The sequence below is a fragment of the Athene noctua genome, chromosome 5, assembly GCF_965140245.1.
Source record: "Athene noctua chromosome 5, bAthNoc1.hap1.1, whole genome shotgun sequence".
In the NCBI taxonomy this organism is placed as follows: Eukaryota; Metazoa; Chordata; class Aves; order Strigiformes; family Strigidae; genus Athene; species Athene noctua.
Window position 1 is genome coordinate 16,391,707 of NC_134041.1, and position 19,101 is coordinate 16,410,807.

Below are 19,101 nucleotides of genomic sequence, written 5' to 3' on the forward strand. Positions count from 1 at the left end.
TTGTAAAAATAATGCATGAATTAGTTTTTTTAGAAATGGAGGAGGTATTTGGGGTTGTCCCTGCAGAGAATATTTTCCAGCTTGTGGACTAGGTGTCTGTCTGGATGCGGGTCTCCTCTGTCTCTTGAAAAGGTGTTGTGTGAGAGCCGCGTGGGCTTGTAGGTGCGCTGGCTTCCACAGGGGTCTGTACTGGGCCCAGTTCCCAGGCACAGTGTCCGGGGAAGTAAAAGCTCACACAGGAGGTTGGCGAGGTATCAGAAGTCAATTTTACAGCCAGAACTGCCTTGTTAAGAAGATGGCAGCCTTACCCCTATAAATATTGTCTGGAGAATGAGGAAGAGGAGTAGAAGGGCATGGCACCGACCCCGAGAGCACTGCAGGGGAAAGCTGTCTGGCAAGAGTCGGGTTCCTGCCTCCCCTGCAGCAAAAGCACCTGTGGATCGCACTGTCACCGCCCCTTGCCAAGCGGGTCACTGGGCCGCCAAGGCGTCAACATTGGGCATTTGGTGGTTTTCCAGTGATAGGCAGGTTCTTCACTCCTGGAAAAAAAGACTTCCCAGCAAAGCGGGGAAAAACCTAGCACTAATTTCTTAATGTAGTGTTTGAAACACAGTTATGATTTCTACTTGTGTTTTATTGACATATTTCTGTCTATAACTGTATTTTTCCATTCTTGTGTGCATCAGTGTGTTGTCCTTTTTCATTTTCCTCACTTCATACAACTGAAGTGCTACCTTTCAGATTTCCCATGGATTTAACAGCTATTTCACTGAGATGCCTGAGCCATATTTATATAAAATATTTTTATTAGGCTGGATTCTGGTTTACAATGTTGGCATTTCATATGAATGCTTTTTATAAGCGTCTGGCTACATTATCACAATCTAGGCAAATATGTGGCAGGTACTAGTGCTACTATGGGCAGAATGAGTTGTGGGTTTGTTTTATATATATATATATATATATATATATATTATAAGCTTTAAAATAGCAAGGGTTTAAGTCTGGACGGTGGCACTATTAAATATAAAGCAATTACCAGAATAACAAGGAGCACAACAAAATAAGTAGGGCAGGAAATTCTCAGTGAAGTGGATATAATTCATGTGCAGTAAGATTTATTTAAGCAATTCAGTCATGGAAACCAGAGGAAGCAAAAGCAGAAAGGTACCACTGGCCTTGCATTGTAGTCGGCTGCTGTACATATTCATTTTTAGCCTGGTGTGAGGAGGGTGCAACTCTAGTCATCCTATTGGGGATTCAGACGGTTACGAAAGAAAAGGTTGTATAATGCTTATTGTGTAAAAAGGACCTTAGCACACTAAAGCAATGATTTAAGGGGCTCCCCATCAGGACAAGACCGAGGGTCTTCACTATCCTGTTAATTACTGCCTTGACAGTGAATCCAAGCAGTGCTCCTCCCCTCCAGGCTTGCAGCAGGGGAGCTGTGCTGCTGATTCGGCACTGTGCACCTGCAGAGCTCTTAACCCATGCGTTGGTCCTGAAACCCAGAGCTTATACAAAACTTTTTGCACATCTATGGACCCTGAGTTTCACCTTATAAGAGTGTACCCAGGTAACTGCACAGAACATAAATTGAGGCTGACTGGCTCTTGTGCTCTGACCTTGTACTTAAATGTGCACTTCAACTTAAATGCTTTAGAAATTAATGCCAGGTTTGTACAAGTCACTCTGCTGTATTCTTGTCACAGGTTTTCTGCCTTCCTTCCCTCCACACTTGCTTTACACCAGTGCTATCTTTGACCTTTTGTCTAGGCTTTATACAGAACTTCAGAGCAATGTGGCAATGCTCAGCCATGCAGAAAACCTGGGCAGGTCAGAAGGGAACTGTGAAGAAGACACAGCATGGTTTTTGGATGACTTTCCTGGCCAAGGCAGGAACTGAAGTGCTTCATCGCTGGACTTGGTGGGCAGACTGGAGGATCTTGCTGGGAAGTGTCCCTCATTCCTCTATACAATGCCAATGTAGGGAGGGGAGAGCAGAATGATGGGTACCAAGCTGTTGATGCTGTGGAGCAAGGTAAGTGGTGAAATTCCATTCAAGCAAACTAGAAAGAATATGGACTGGAATGGAAAAGACCTTAACTGAGAAAAGGCAGTTTTCTGAAAGTGAAGAAAGTTGTTAGAAAGGTGCAACCTGCACCAGTAACAGGGATTTTGCCTCTTTCTGGTATATAATTATTGCTAAGGACTGTGGAAAAGACCCTGAGTTATTCACCAGTCCTAGGATGACTAAAATCATTGGTGCCATATGGGTGTGATAAAAGACCTCCATAAGTGTAGTGTGGAGTTAGGGACTATTCAGAGCACACAGGGAAGGTAGAAGGCACTGCTGAGACTCTACTGCACCCCATAGTGCAGCTCCAAAAGTCTGCTCCTGGAAGGTGAATGTACACAAAGATAAAATGGGAATGAGCTCTGACAATGCAGAGCTTATATAGAAAGTCTAAAAGGGCTATGGTCATTCAGAGAGCTGAGTCATTATAAGCAAGTAAATACCAGAGAAACAGAGAAAGCAACTATTAAACTAAAATATTACCGCAGGAGCAAATAGATATAAGTTTTCATGTATTTTTCTAGTTGTAAATTCGAAGTTCTTAACCACCAGTAAAGGGGAGGTTTGACACAGGCTTTCTGACTGTCAGAGCGGGGTGGGCTTATGGGCTCAAAACCATCACAAGATGCAGATGTGGTTATGTGAAGGTTTGCTGCCTGTGATGGCAGGAGATCAAACGCCATGGCCTGAGAGGTCCCTTTTTAGTCCTGTATCGCTAGGAAGGAAATGATGCAAAAGGGATTTTCAGACTACTGTTATTAATAGACTGGAAAGAGCTATAAATTAATTCAGTCTGGGTGGCACGCAGTCATCTTAAACCTGTGTCACTTCCACGTCTGTGATAAGAATTTCTTAAAACCAGCCTGGGTCCCCCATTTGTTTCCAGTGCTGCACATTAAGAGGAGTTGATGATTGTTGGCGGCTGGTCACGTTTGGATGAAGTCTCTCCGCATTCCGGCTCTCTCTGGTTTATCTTCTTCCTCACGGTGAGGAGCATTTCCAATCTGCCGGGAACCACAAACGATTGGTGCCAACCCCGAAATGTCTCCCTGAACACCCCGAGGAAAAGCACAGGGCCTTTCCGCGTTTCTCCCACGCTGCAGCTCAGTCAGCAAGGGCCACGGCCCGGCCCCCCGCCGCCGGCGCCGCTGAGGCCAGGGCCGCGGAGGCCAGGCCCGGCCGGGCGGGCCGCTGGGGCGCGCAGGCCCGAGGCGGCGCCGCCGGGCGGCCCCGCGGGACTTCATTTCCCATCAGGCCCCGCGGCCGCCGGGCAGGGGGCTCTGGGCCGGGCGGGGCGCGAGCGCCAGCGGCCCCGCCGGGCGTTACCGGCGCCCAGGGCCGGTGGCGGCGGCCAGACCTGCGCCGGGCCGCCCGTCCCGCGCCTGCCGCTGGGCCTGGCGTCACTCGGAACGTGCAGGCGTTGTTGACAGACAGACGTGTTTTACACGCGGATATAATCCGTCCTGCTCTGCCTAAGACAGAGGACAGGGGAGTTCTGCGGTTTCACCTTGAGGGAAGCTAGAAGTCCTTCATTGTTTTCTCACTTAACGTCCCCCGTGAACACGTTTAACCATGTTTTTACTCAGGAGACCGGCATAAGAAAGGTTTGAAGGGCTTTGTTTGTCTCGGGGGGAGCTGAAATTTGGTACCCACAGCTAACGGTGCTGCATTCTCCTTTGACACATGCACGGTGCATTTTGGCTTCGTGTACTGCTGACACTTCCAGGGACAAAAGAAAGTCCCAACAAAAACTAGCTTTTCAGTAGAAAACTGGCATTTTCCAATACCCACAAAACAGGGTCAGCTGGTGTCCGATACCTGCACCGGCTTTTGCGTGTTTCTCCTTGTGTAACAGCCGAAGTTCAGAAACACAGAGGGTTGACCCCTTAACCTGGATCTACAGACCATGGTCTCGCTTTGTTCCCTACCTGGCCTGGAAATGTTTTTTTGCCAGAAGCGGGATGCAAATAGTAAAACAAAAACCTAATTCACTTTCCTGCTTTGTCTCCCTCCAGACATAATTCATTTTAATTAAATTACCTTACCCCAATGAATGAAAATACAAACCACAGATCATATTCCACACTGAATTTTTCCACACCCCGTTTTCATCAAATTCCTCTCTCTGCTGTTCAAGGTCTTTTAGACGGAACGCATTCACTGTGTGAGCCTCACTTCGAATACTCTAAGGATTAATTGAAGAACATGATGAAGGAAGGGGAGAGTGTGAGTAAAATAGCTGGTTTATATTTGTATCCTCAAATGTCAGTTCATTACCAAAGTTAGAAACCAGCTGATGCAGAAAATTCATTATGGCCTCATTTAGAATGCTTATTCCTTGAGAGACAAAAAAGAATTGCCTTGCATGGCTTACTTGTCCAACACAAAGGTGCCACAATTTACAGTACACTTTGGGATGTGAAGTAAAGAGGGTTTTCTTTAGAGTGCTGTACATTTAATGATCTATTTAACTTGTTTACCTGCATTTATTTAAAATCCAAGTCATTGAGGACTCCCACCACTCTCTGTTCTCAATACTCGAGTCCCATTATTTGCATAGTGTTTGCGAGCTTTGGTTATTTATTTGGCAGCATAGCAGTCAGGCAAAATGAAATGGTTAGGGAAGTCACATCTATAGCCCTTTGCACAAAAGCGCACTTTTCCTGTGATTTTAGTGCTTGTAACCGTGTCTGGTTAGCAGTGAGGTGAGTTGGATCTCTGTTCACAAGTGCAGTCAGGATGCAGTGAGCTGCTTCTGGGAGTGAGATGGATGCACAGGGCCTGGGACAGCCCTGTTGTGCCTGTGCTGCTGGCCAGCAGGCTCTGTCTGTCAGTGCCGGCTGGGGCACTCCTGTCATGCAGACGTGACTTGCTCTGCAGAAATCAGGCTGAAGTCACCAGCTGGTTCTGTATGAACCCCCAGGTAGCTTGTAATGTCTCCCTTGCCTCGCAGCAAACAGCAAGGGTGTCATTTGAGTGGTTTGACTCAGAAGGAAATTCTGCAAAGTAAAACATCCCACAAATTTGTACTAACCCAGACTGTGAAGGATGGTCAAAAGGTCACAATGTCTGAGTTGTGGTTGGGACACAGCCCTGGTGCTGAGGGGAAGACTGCAAAGCCCGTGTGTGGGCAAGTCAGGGTATGTTGGCTGGTTGGTATTGCTTTGTTTCCCCAGCACCAACAGAGTGTCATCTGTGTAACGCTTCTATGCCACTAGAAAACATCCTGAATCAGGGGGAATGTGGAAGAAGTAATTAAAATTAGTGTAATTAAAAAAAAAAAGTGAAGTTGCTAGAGAAACTTGCCAACATTTGTATTAACCTCTGCAGGCAAGATTTTCTTGCCAGAGTGGGTCAGATTTAGTAATTTGTAGGCACTCTGAGTTGTGCCTTACTGTACGGCAAATCCCGTGGATCTCTGTGGGGCTCCTTGTGAAATAAGGTACGGTGCTTACAGGAGTGAGAGATGGAGCTGTCCCAGGGAATCGCTGTCTCCATCTCCTCTCTTCCCCGGTCCCGGCAGTGGCACGGTGGTGGTGGCACGGTGGTGGTGGCACGGTGGTGGTGGCACGGTGGTGGTGGCACGGCTGTGCCGTCCTTAGTCGCTGCCCTCTCCTGTCACCCTCAGCCTGCCGCCCCTCCAGTTCCAGAGAAAGCCAAGTAAGTGTCTGCTACTCACCTGCAAGTTGATGAACTCATTCTAGAAATTAATTTTATGCAACTTTATCAATTTCCCGAGATGTGTCTGTTTCTGTTTCCCACCTTGTGTGAAATTTCCTCGGCTCAATACCGCATCCTTCAAAAAACACGTGCAGGTTTTTTCCCTTTCCCCCACCCCGCTCTCGCCGCTCCTGCATACACCCCATTTGGTGGCAGCAGAAATGTTTACGGGGAGCTCCCAAGAAACTCAGGCGGCGCATGTGGCACCGAGCGCTCCTCTCCGGCCGGGTGCCGCGGCCGCCTTTGCGGCCGCCCGTGCCAGCAGCCCTCGGGCACCGGCGCTGCCGCCGCCCCGCCCGCGGCTCCCCCGCAGGTAAACGCTGCCCGCGGGCGTCGGTCCCTGCTCCCCCGCCTCCATCCCCCGCCCGACAAACCTCCCGGGGTGCCCTCCCGAGAGTCCGCGGCGCGGGCGCTTGCGAGGAAGGGGGTGCCGCGGGGCGGGACCCGCGGGGCCCCTGTCAGAGCGGCGGCGGGGGGGGCGGCGCAGCGCTGCGCCTTTAAAACGGCCGCCATGACGCGGGCGGCGGTTGGTGCGGGCCGTGTGTGGCGGCCGCGTCACGCGGGCCGGGAGCCAGGCGGGGCTGCTGCCCGGTGTCAAACTGAGCCGCCTCAGAGCGCCCCGCTGCCGGCGGGGGGGGCGGGAGCCGGGGGCTCCGCCGCTCCGGAGCAGCCTGTAGCAATGCTTTGGTTTAGTTGCTCGTAGGTAGGTTTTTCTGTCTTACTTCACCCCCCACCCCCCCCACCCCCCTCCGGCCAAAAAATGACAATGTGGTGCAGTGCTGCCTGGCGAACGGTTTCGGAGATGCTTCTAAAATGGTGAACGCGTGTCACACAGTCCCGGCGGAGCCGTCTCCTCGCCCGCCGCGGGGAGGGGGAGCCCCGGGAGCCCCCCGGCGCCCGGGTGGCTGCGCGAGGCCGTGGGCTCCGCGGACGGTGCCCTGCCCCGAGCCCGGGGCGGCCGCGGGTCCTGCGCGGCGGGGCGAGGGGACCTTCCGCAGACGGGCTGGTGCGGTTGGCGTTTTGCAGTCACCTCAGGTGAACCAAGAAGTGATTTGAGGGAATGCGTTGAGTTACGTGGTCAGCGGTGCAGGAAGAAGCATCTTTTTGATTAGTTTGGTACTGCTTTCTTGGTGCTTTACGTGCTGCTAGCTGTGTAATAAAGGGTCTTTTTTTCTTCTTTTTTTTTTTTTTTTGACAGCAGTATTAATTGCTATCCTCTGTTTTTGCAAAGTTTTAGCTGAAGAGCGTGATTTCCCTATTCTGTACTTCCAGAGCTCTGTGACATTTCACTGGCATCCATTAATGCTACAGCAAGAACATCCCGAGTCCTTGGTCAGTTCTTTGGTGCTCTCTGAAATAGAAATGGCTTACTTGAGAACAGAAAGAAAAGGCTCCGGTCATTTCTGCATGTTCGGTGGAGTGGTGGAAAACGCTGTGTGGTGAAAGTACTCCATCATGCTGCAAGGAGGGAAACAAACTGGATTTTCTCCCATGTCCTTCGTATGCTTCTTTCCTTTTTAGAGTTCAGTATACCATACCTGTAGAAGAAGCTGTGCTAGTACAGGAAGGATGGTCTCATGAAAAGATGTAGATTTAGGCCTTGGGAGTTTGGCGCTGAATTAGTAACTCTGCTTACCAGCTTTGTGTGTGAGATGGGCGTAAGTCACTTAGCACTCATCTGTATCCCAGCTTCCCCGTTTGTAAAGCAAGGCCATGGGATTTCAAAACCCCGCTAGGGATAAGATCATATGTCTGTTTGGATCCTCTCTATAGCAGGATGACTGAAGGCATAATAAGCTCTCTTGAAATCTAGCTAGGTATTGCAGGTCACTCTCTATGTGTATGAATGTAGAGTTTGATCAAAATTTTATGAGTTTCAAAAAAGATCAAATGTAACATTACCTTCCTTGTTTTTCAGGCATAAGCAGTTTCTTGTGTTTGAAGCACAAGTCAAATTTTCCTAGCTCATTAGCTATTATCAGCTTTGCCAGGCTTCTCAGGAAAGCAGTCTTTGACAGCACCTTTGGTCTCAGATGGAAATATGGTTGTGTCCCGGTAGAATGCTTCTTTCTGTTACATTATGTTGCTCTTTTCATACTACCAATAATTAAACCAGCTTTTTTCCCCCCTATTGATCAGTTGCTGAAGTAAAAGAAACCTCTATCCTCCCCATGCTAACTGTTGACATGGAAAACAAGGAAAATGGCTCTCTGGATGTCAAAAAGTAAGTGAATCCATAGTGTTCAGTTTATGTAAACAGCACATGGATTTTGATTGTAGTTTTCCTTTGACTTAATGTGGTTGTCAGTGGTGGGCACCTCCATCTTTGCTCATTTCAAATCTTCCCTGTTCTCAATTACTTTTACTGTATTTCAACTTCTATATCGAAGAGTCTCAGGCACTGAATTGATTAAAAGTGATACGTGGGAGGACTGTATAGCAACGGAGAGATGTAGAAGCTAGTAACTTAAGTTAGCGGTATACCTTTCTCCATTGATTTTTTCTCTCAACTAGAGACTAAAGCAAGTGGTAGGACTGTAACCAGTACTCTACCTCTGCTCACCTGCCTGCTAGTGGCTTTTGCAGAACTTTTGCCTGATGGAGTGAGGTGTCCTGTGTGGAAGTCTCCTCTGTCTCATTCAGAGCCTTTCTCTGCTGACTGCCCAGCCATCTAAAGCTGAGAAGTAGTAGCAGTAGCAGCGTATGTCTTTGATATCAGTTCTCTTCTGGAACAGATCTTTTGTTTGCTAGAGAAGCCCTAAACTGCTGGGCTTTTACTTCAGACCTAGGGTGGGAATAAGGCAGAGACATGGTGTGCACTGCTCCACAGTTTTCTTTAGTGTGGTAGACTGCAGACTGAGGGATAGAAATGGTTTTGGAGGCATTTCTGTATCCTCGAAGGTCAGCAATTCTTAGATTAGGACTAGCAATTCTGAATGAAGTTACCATCTGAGAAGTGGAGTTCTGTGTGGAAAAATTTGGCCTTGCTGCATTAGGGTTAGAGAAGCCGTGCTGAGATAGATATATACGTATATAGATATGTTAAAAAAACCCCAACTACAACAAAAACAAACCACAAAGAAAGGCACTAGAGAGAGTTCTTAGTCTTCGTTCTCTCTCTCAAACTGCAACACTTCTGCAAATCTGCACCTCATTTTTCTCCTTCAGATGTGTTTTCCGTAAGCCTTCCAAGAAAACTTGACAATGCTTAGGCTTCCAGGCACTAGAGTAATATAAATAATATTAACAGTCACTTCAGGATGATGATAAAATACCTGATTATGACACAGCATAACACGCAGCCATTAAAATCAGCAGGGTCCCCCTTTGCTTGAGACATTGGTTACACCACACCAACATAAAACGCATTTTCCTATTCAGTGACTATGAATAGATTATATTATGTATGTCCCTCAGAAGCCACCTTCAGCTGGCAGTCTTGCTTCTACAGTGAGGACTCTGTGGTGGGAGGAGAAAGGAAGCAGTCAAAGCAAGGACATTTACATTTAATCATTTTCTGCTGAGGCTTAGGTGATAAAGGCTCAACTACTAATTTTGAAGGTGGCTTTTTAAAACCAGTGGGGATTGTCATTAAACTGATCGGGAGCTGTAGTTTCTAAATTAGTGCATACAGTATGTATGTGCGCATATCTACAAAAGAAGTATTTGGCACTTTCTTGAAGTGGTTATAAATAGCTTAGATAAAATCTGTTTGTTCACAGCTATATCCTTTCGGGCCTTGCTGCTTCTGCCACATGATGGCAATAAAGGCATAGGGACAGTGGTGGAGAGCAGACAAACCTAATCTTTATTCATTATCAGTGCATCTAGTATCTTGTTACAATGCCTAAAATGCCAGTCCCCTTAAGATTTTACAGCATCCAGGATGTCTGGCATGAACTGGTGTATGGCTAAGCCATGACTGTTATATATTCCCTTTTCTTGTCTAAAGAATAGAGCCCTGTGCAACAGCAGGGCAAGGAGGAGACTGTTGAAGTCTAGAAGCCAAATGAGCATCTGTGTGAGTAGATGGGTTAAAATCCAGGCAGCCTCCAACAGTCTACCACATGCCTTTGAGTCTTCTGCAGCTGTAGCTGTGGAAATTGGCTCCACTTGAGGTCCAGCATGATGCTACTCCTTGAGGCAGGAACTTGCTGTTATTTCCTGTGATTAGTTAATGACTGAAGTACAGCCTCTGAAGTCACTGCAGTTGAACCTGGGATGGGGCTGGACCAAGCTGTAGTTCCCTACTAGTAAAAGAAGAGCTATGTGAAGAACTAACTCACCTGGGCTGAAATACAAAATTGTGGGAGCGAGAGTTTGGGACCATATTTAGCTTGAAATTAAAGTGTTTTGGGAAGTAATCAAAACACAGTTTAGGAGGTATTTTTATAGATTGAATCTTTTATTTGCTATTTAGGAAGACTTAAATGTCTTCTAGGATTTATTATGTTGGGCTTTTTTTTTTAATATACTGAGTTGGGGTTTTGTTTGTTTATTTTAAGTAGAAGATGAGTCATTTAAAGTGATAGTTAACATCTTAGGGAAAATGCAGATTTAAATATAGTTCTTCAAATGCTGCTTTTACAAATGTGTAGGTTTTGTGGGGCACTTTTCACATTTTACTTCTTAAGCCTCACAATGTGCACAAGACCAAAAATCTTAATTGAAAGGCATTCTTTGATTTAAAAAAAATAAATAGCGCAGCTCTGATAAGGCCAGATAGTCTCATTTTCAATTTTGCTGAGTGTTGCCTTTCTGTGTAATCACAATCAGTGAAGTGATTTATGAAGTAAACCATTACTTGATGAGCAAAAGTAAGAAACACTGGCCCTCTGCTCATTGCTCCAAGATATGTGTATATTCCATTTGATAAGTGAAAAAAACTGCTTATAGAAGACCAAATGCACCATATAGAGTGATACTGAGGTTGCAGTGTGAGTCCCTCAGGCCAGAATTTTGTTGACATGTTGAGAGGTACATTCCAAGAGTTAGGGGAGAAGGAAAAATTATCTGTGTTCCTTTTCCAGCTGGTACCATTGAAAATCCAAGTCCTACCTCTAAGATTTAGGACCTGAAATGGACAGGATTCTGACATCTGCCCTGATCTGTACATTTTTGATATTTCTTCACTAGCATTATGATTAAGCATGCAGAACAGTGTAAAACATCTGGCATGAACTTTGGGACTTCTAGTTGGAGAGACATGTTAAAGAAGTTCGTTCTTTTGATGTCTTGCTCTTCATCCTCCTAAATTGCTATAGGAAAGGCAATCAAGCTCACTGTGTCTTTTTTACCAAGAATTTGCCAATACACAAAAGTTATCCGAGATAGGTTGAGGATAGGACATGCAGGATAAGCTTAGTAATATGAATGATTGGTTGGTTTTGCTACTGTGGAAAGCAATTGCCTGAGGTCAGTGAATCACAGAAGGGATTTGTTCTGATTGTGTTTAACAGATGTTTTCTTGGGCTCCTAGGTATTTTAAAAGTCCATAGATTTGTCCAAAGTTGAGTCCAAAAGCAATTTTGGGAAATTTTCTATATTGAGCAATTAGTGCAATCATTGGTTCCTCTTTTTTTTTTTTTTGTTTGTTTGTTTGTTTTACAAGTAAAGATGGTTTCCAGTAGTTTCTACTCATGTTACAAAGAAGCACAGGCTCATCTGGGAAAAGAATAATCCACATAGTGCAATTCTTTATAAGTACCTGGTAGCTGAAAACAAGCTGCAGTCTTGAAAGACAGGAATTTGGTACCTCAATCATGGTAGTCTTCGTTGTCCAACCGCAGAGGCAGCACACTTGCAGGAAAAGATCCTGACACTATCTTTGGCTGATGTGAAGATTCATATATTTTCTTCTTTTCTGAAGGGAGAGGTACCTCAGTTGTCCCAGCATCAGGTCTTTGACATGGAAGAGGACAGGAGTGACTATTAAGGTGGGGGGAGGTGTGTCAAAGGATACTTTTCCTGGAGGAACAAGGAACAAGGGGATGTGCATGGGGTGTGCACAAAGCAGCAGCAGATGCTCTGCACACATTTAGTGATTACTTGTCTGGATTTGCACTTTGCAGTTCAGTAGAGAACGGGAGACCTCCGGATCCTGCTGACTGGGCTGTTATCGATGTTGTGAATTATTTCAGAACAGCTGGATTTGAAGAACAAGCCAATGCTTTTCAAGAACAGGTAAATCTGTTAGGAAACACCTTTTAACTGCCACCAGTTTCTCACATTGCACATTTTTTTGCCATGGACCTGCTTATATACTGTTAAATGGGAGCGAAAATCACACATTAATATGGGGATCTGAGTGTGTTATTGGGTAAAAATCCATGGGACTATGATCTTTGAGTAATAATACTGTTCTGCAAGGTGTGGATAATGGGTGGGAGTTTGTTTAAAAGTCATCTGAAAGGTGAGGAATCTAAACAAATTTGCTGGCTTGGACTCAGTCTTCCTATACAACCCACTCAGTTTCACTGTCCTGTTATTTAAAATGTGAACAGTAATTCCCTTCTTCCTTAGTGTATTGTGCAAATACTCTCATGAGTATTTGTAAAATCCAGGGCTCCTAAGAAGCAAGTTGCTTTTGAAGACCTAGGATGAAAAAGGGGCTGCTGTGTTGCACTGAGCTTGGCAGTGCAAGTGAACAGGGAAAGAAAACTTGGCAATAAAGGGGAAGAATCTTTTTATGCACAGGAGCAGCATGTTTGCAGGACTCAGTCTGAGAAAGACGTTGGGTCTTAATTTCTGGGCCTTGTAACTGCTGATGCTGATGGACAGCTTCTTTTGGTAGATTTGATCAGCAAAGAGCTTAACAGACATATGGCCCCTTGTAACTCACCTGTCAGCACACTGGTGTTAGTGGGGCAGGATAGGGATGCTGGCTTACTTGGCCTACAGCCCACCTGTTCCATAGAGAAGGAACTTAGGGCTACGAAGATGATCAGGGACCTGGACCACCTGCCTTATGAGGACAGGCTGAGAGAGTTGGGGTTGTTCAGCCTGGAGAAGAGAAGGCTCCAGGGAGACCTTATAGCAGCCTTCCAGTGCTTAAAGGGGGCTACGGGAAAGTTGGGGAGAGACTCTTTATCAGGGAATGTAGGGATAGGACGAGGGGTAACTGTTTTAAACTGAAAGAGGGTAGATTTAGATTAGATATAAGGAAGGAATTCTTCCCTGTGAGGGTGGTGAGACACTGGCAGAGGTTGCCCAGAGAAGCTGTGGCTGCCCCTGCCCTGGGAGTGTCCAAGGCCAGGTTGGACGGGGCTTTGAGCAACCTGGGCTAGTGGAAGGTGTCCCTGCCCATGGCAGGGGGGTTGGAAATAGAGGATCTTTAAGGTCCCTTTCAACCCAAACCATTCTGTGATTCTATGAACTTACATCTCCAGGTTGTCAGTTCAGTACCTTCCCTGGTAAGTGTATAGGTTTGCGTGCAACTATCAGGAAATCTATTGCCAACACTTGTATTTAGTTACCAAAATAGATGGTTTGACCTTCCAAGGCACAGGGGTAGTGCAAGTTATTGGCAGCTTTGCAGGGAAACTGTACATCGAACATGAAATAACGTTACTGTTGGTGAGGTCAATCTTGCTGACCTTCAGCACCTGGACAGTGAAATCCCATCTGATTGTAACCGATGAGTATAACAGAGTATCTAAATTTAGCTCTTTGTACTTGGGGGTGAAAAGCCTAGTGTTGGGTAATTCTCTGACAGGGTGCAGAGAGAGGCTCTTTCTGCAGCTGCTACTAATTTTTCAGAATTTGAAGACAAGTAAACAGGCAAAACCCCCTGTTTAAGTGTATCCATTCCTTAATACCAGCACCCCTGTCTCCTCAACAACCCTGGAAATGTGGCTGGAAAAAACACACAGGCAAAGTAATTGGAGCCTCTAGGGTTTTTTCCTTATACTGACAGATATCTCTGACTTTCATCAAATATCTTAACCTCTCGGCACCTTAGCTGGCTTGTCAGTAATACTGCAGTAATTACTACTGATCTTGCAGCAGAAAGGTGAGGCTAACTCATGAGTTTTGGCAAAGCAATTTGCAACAGCCTGATGGAAAGCAGCATAGAAGTAGAGTGTAAAGGTTTTATTAGTATTCTGCAGTGAGGGCAAGTGGCTTCAGGAGGATAGCTAAGTAAGCTGATTTTTGGCAGTGTGTTGCCAGGGCTTAGCTAGGATAGCCATGGGCAGAAATGTGGCTGTGATTCCACTGCCAACTTCACTTTATGCCAAAGCCTTGGAGAGGGAGGCTGACAGCTGCCACCAGGATGCAGCCAGGAGATGTGGGACAGGCACTCACAGCAGAAGTCATTGCCACTTCCTTCTCTCTCCATTCCCTTAGCAACATGAGGAGCAGCAAGTGCCTGGTTCTCCCTGCCAGCTCTGCCAGCCCATTCCCTGCCTGCACCAGGAACAGCCCCAGTGGTGTTGGTGGTGTTCTGTTTCCTCTACACTGTTTACTAGCCACTAACTTTAACTCTGTGTAGTTATGGTATTTGTTATCAAGATCTCCCAGGCCTTCCAGGTAGGCAGTGCAGTCGGGTTTGCTTTGAACCCTTAGCCATCCTCTGTCTATCGAGTCACCAGGCATGAAGCTGAAGCTCTGGCTATCTCTTTACCATTTGTATTGCAGCTTGCCTGGGGCCACAGAAACCTAAATTTATTTGATCTGCTACTTCCCTGAATATGTACTGGAAAGGGAACGAGGTTGATAATGGTAAAGTATTCTGTTTCACCTACAACACTGATAAATTGTGAATTGCTTCAGTAGGGGTAGCACAATGATTTCCTTACGAAACATCCATAGCTCAGAATGTAATCGTGAGATCTATTATTACACTCAGCTTTTACACAACAGTAACTGAGTCCACACTTTCTTTTGATGAATCTGCATACATCTGGACTCGCCCAAAACAAGTGACTCAAAGAATTTCTAAGACCTGAATTTTTATTACAACATTTTAAGGAAAATGAGAAGACATTTAAGGACTGCAGAATGTTTTATTAAAAATGTATTTTAAATGCTGGTTAGAAGTGATGATTGTGTGATGATTATACATTATTCCTTCATGGACTTCCACTCATGTCAGCAAGTCAAAAGAGCTCACTGATGAAAACAGATTCAACTGAAAGATGTTGCCCAGTAACAGAAAAATATAACATCGTCAAGCAAATCAGACAAGCCAAGGAGCTGGGGGCACAGGATAACTAAAGAGAGAGGCAGACCAGATGGAGGATGAGGGTGTGAACACCTTCTAAAGAACTGCTGCTTGCCAGTACATGGCTGAGCTTTCTCTAGGAGCTCTGGGAGCACAGGGGACTGTGGCTCACTCAAAGGCTGAAGCTGTCTGCCATGTCTCAAGACATGCTAGTGCTATGCCTGACCTTCATTAATGCCCATGTGGCTTCTTAACCATTGGTATTGTGATAGCCAGACAAGCCCAAGTAACCCAGTGGTAGTTTGCTGGCCTCAGTACAGTGCCTTGCCAGAAGGGAAGCTGGAATTTGATGCTAGCTTTTGTCCACTGCTGCTTTCTAGCAGAGCCATGGCATGGGTGAGTGTGTGAGTGTGCTGGCTGCTGTGCTTTTGTGTTAGCTGTACTGTAAAACCTTGTAGTTTGCAGTCATTTGGAGAAAGAGCAGAAAGAGTGCTGGGAGGACTTGAAGCTTAACTAGTCCTCTGGTTTTTTGCTGAAGACAATAGCTATTGCTGCTGAGGTCATCCCGGCACAGTGGGGAATTACTGTTAGCTCTAGTTGTGCAGAGGGGTGCCTCTGCAGATGACATTAAAAAGGCATACCAAAAGGTCGCATTGAAGTGGCATCCTGAAAAAAAATCTGGAAAATAGAGAAGTAGCAGAGAAGAAATTCTGATAAGTCACCAAAGCATACAAAATTACCTGGTACAAAACCTGGAATGACTATGACAAACCTACAGAAATAGGTTTAAGTGGAAGACTAAAAAGCAGTGGAAGAGGTAAAGCTTACAGTACACACAGAGATATAAACTGAATTCTGAATATGTAATTACTAATTTCTACCCCGATATGTTTAGAAAATCAGTTTCCTATTCAGTGAAAGCCAACATTTCTAGAATTCATGGGAACCCCGTGGAAGAAGGGAAATGAATAGATTATTTTTTCCCTATTCTTGGAGTTTCTCCTATTCCAGGTACTGGACTTACTTCATTTGGATCATGCCAAGCTGGAGACTGTTCTTCCTCCATAGCATCACTGAACAGCAGCAGAAAAGGCAACTTCAGATCGGTCATAGCAATGAGCAAAATACTCACTGGTGTCAAAATTCCCACAGAAACAATTGTGACAAATGGAAAAGAGAGGATAGAAACTGGTTTTAACCATTAACATTCTCAACAGTAATTGGAAAGAGGCACCTGCTGTAATTGGGTAAAAAGTTATTAGAAACTTTTTTCTTTTAGAAATACTGTTACATTGCGCTCCTCTGAGAGATTAGCAGTCATATCTATCAGAGAGATTTTAAAGAAATTCCACTTTCAGCTGAGCTTTGACTATGTAGCGGTTTGTTCATGTATTTCGTATTTATAAACTATCAAATCATAAGAGAGGTCAGTCTGGACAAATTCGTGCTGAACTCTTACATAAGCTCCTCTTTTCACGTTGAGTTGTAATCAAAAATGGGATCTCTGACATTTCCAAGACAACATTTAATATTTCTAAGGAAGATGCTGCAGTGGGATAAATTGATGTCTGATGTTTATAATATTTATAAAATACAAACTTTTGGTAATATATGATCATGGACAACAATAACATATGCAAGCATTTGAACTGATTGTTGGCTACTGATAACAAGTTCAACACTTAATAGTATTTTTTTTAATTAAAAGTCAAAAAGAATGGAACAGTAGAGTGAAGTCCAGTGCAGGAGAAATGCCGTAAGACTACATACTACTTTGGGCTGTGACAGCCTTAGGAGGTCTGCTGTGTTGCGAGACACCAGTCAATGCATTGTTGTGTAGCTGTAGCTGCTGTTTCCTGAGTAGTGCAGTGTGACTGAAGTGTAGGAATGTGTAAAGAAAAGGATGGTACCATGTCTAAAACAAATGGGAGCTGAGAGAGGTGGATTCTTTCTCTTCCATTTTCACCTTTGAAAAATCGTTTATAGGTCGTTTTTAAACATACAATAAGGTTTTGAGGTAGAAGAAACCCCAAATCCTACAGGATTTCTAATCTAAATAGGTCAGAAAGCCAAGGTTTGAGAAGAAAAAAAACAAAAAACAAACCACATATCTGTGACTTAGAAGTGAGAATTTTAAGCAGGAACAAGTAGGGGTTGTTGAGACCTAAGCTGGGAAGTTGCTGCTTTTAGCCTCTTCTGTTCTAAGTGAAGGAAGAGAAATTCCCTCAGTGTTGAGCTCCACAGATAGGCACTTCTGAACTTTCTGATTGCAGGAGTCTTGCCTGCCTACCACCCCAGACTCATGGGAAGGTTGGCCTTTTAAAGAAGGCACCTGAAATTATTAGCAGATACCAACTAGTCCAAACTTGCACATTGCTGTCAATGGTAATTCTTCTGAAATGCACTTCGTAAGCCTTTTTCTTAAAGAGTATCCTTCCCTTAATGTCTGATAATTAGACAATCTGCACATGTACCTATTAATTTGAAACAGATTTACAAAGAGGGAATTTTGAAATTATACTCATTTGGGTTTTGTGCTTGACTAAGTAGTATTAATGCCTTAGCACAGATGAGAATTGGAAAGTAGACAGCAGAATTTAGCAGCTATAAACATAGTTTCAGGAAAATAAAAGCTACTATTTCTTTTTTCATTGATCCTCTGTAGGAGTCTTCCATGTGTTGCATGACTGTTCTCATCTGTTAGATTTGTACATTTGTCTTTATCAACTCTTTAATTCTTCTTATAGGAAATTGATGGCAAATCATTACTGTTGATGACAAGAAATGATGTACTGACTGGACTTTCATTAAAACTGGGGCCTGCGCTGAAAATCTATGAATATCACGTAAAACCTCTACAGACACAACATCTAAAGAACAACTCTTTATAGCGAATTGTCTAATTGGGGTCACGTTGTGCCTCAAACAATAAATAAGCAATTTGGTTTCATGTGATGGAACTTTGTAAAGAGAGAATATATCTATTAAGAATTTAAACCAAATTATGATATATATCCTATTGGATAGAGTTGGCAATATACTATGTACTGAGTCTGAACTGAGAGAGGTGGTGTGTATTTTTTAGATAGTAGATAACAATTTTCTCTTTTAGGAAGTGTCAATGAGCATGTTGAGATAGCTACATCACTGTATCCAGAACAAAAGGGAGGTATGTCATTCTCATTTTTGAGCTAGACATGTTCTTGATTTCATGAATTAAAATACCAAACAGCCCCCACCCCCCCCTCCCCTGCTGATAAAGTTTACATGCATCTTTGGGAGATAGAAACCAGTTAAAGTAGGTTTTGGTTTACACTAAAGACCTACTAAACTTATTACTACTTATAATTTTAGGATGGGACTGAAGCTTGCCAACTCACCCTTTTTTGCAGAGGGTCCTATTTTGACCTTATTAAGGTTTACTTGTGGTATGCTGCAATGTTTAAAGCTGTACATACAACTAACATAACCCCTTCGATAGCAGAAGGTGTTGCTGACAGGTGAAACTGGATTGTGTATTTTTTGCTGTCCCTTTAAATTTTCAGCTTGTTTTCACCTGTTTTTAATAGTAGTTCTATGTAAAGTATAGTTGGTTTTTAAAAGTTCATGTTGCTTTGCAAAACAAAAGAAACCTTCCTTTTATTCCTTTTTTAATTTATGATAACTTGTTTTCTAACATTATGCAGAAATTTGTAAAAAGTAAAATTCTGCCCATTTTTAATATTGTCTGTCGTTGGTGTTGTAATGGTTGATTTTTAATTTTTTTTAATGCTTTACTTAATGGTTTGAATACTTATTTTAAAAACTGAAAGAAGCTGTCTCGTCACCATACATCTCTGTTAAAAGAGAGTCTTGTTTGATCTGTTTGTACCAGTTTCCTATTTGATAGGTTGCTTGCTATATCCCAATAAAGCATTGCTTATGTTTGGATTCAGTTTACTTTACAGATCTTTTACTTCCTCTGTTTCTTTGTTGTGGTATATTGGAACTCCTGTTTTTCTTCATTTTCCCATTAAAAAGGTACCAAAATCTACGTAATATTCTATGTTCTTGTGATTACTTTTAACACCACTTACCAAGCTATTTAAAGATTTCATTATTTTTGCTGCTTCTTATCTAGTGTTATATACTGCTGAAGGAG

General features: G+C 44.0%; 1 protein-coding gene across 4 annotated transcripts; it reads left to right on the top strand.

The window, feature by feature from the left end:
- Positions 1-6,374: 6,374 nt before the first annotated feature.
- SAMD13 (sterile alpha motif domain containing 13) lies at positions 6,375-18,943 on the top strand. Of its 4 annotated transcripts, none has more exons than XM_074908167.1 (5): positions 6,375-6,500; positions 7,070-7,297; positions 7,937-8,021; positions 11,869-11,980; positions 17,708-18,943. In XM_074908167.1, exons 3-5 carry the CDS (start codon positions 7,969-7,971, stop codon positions 17,849-17,851), a joined length of 309 nt encoding a protein of 102 aa, XP_074764268.1. In that variant the 5' UTR covers positions 6,375-6,500; positions 7,070-7,297; positions 7,937-7,968; the 3' UTR covers positions 17,852-18,943. The 4 variants fall into 4 exon arrangements, with proteins under 4 accessions (XP_074764268.1, XP_074764269.1, XP_074764271.1 ...); XM_074908168.1 differs by having other exon boundaries at positions 7,070-7,242; XM_074908170.1 differs by lacking the exon at positions 7,070-7,297 and having other exon boundaries at positions 6,387-6,500.
- The last annotated feature ends 158 nt before the right edge of the window (positions 18,944-19,101 follow it).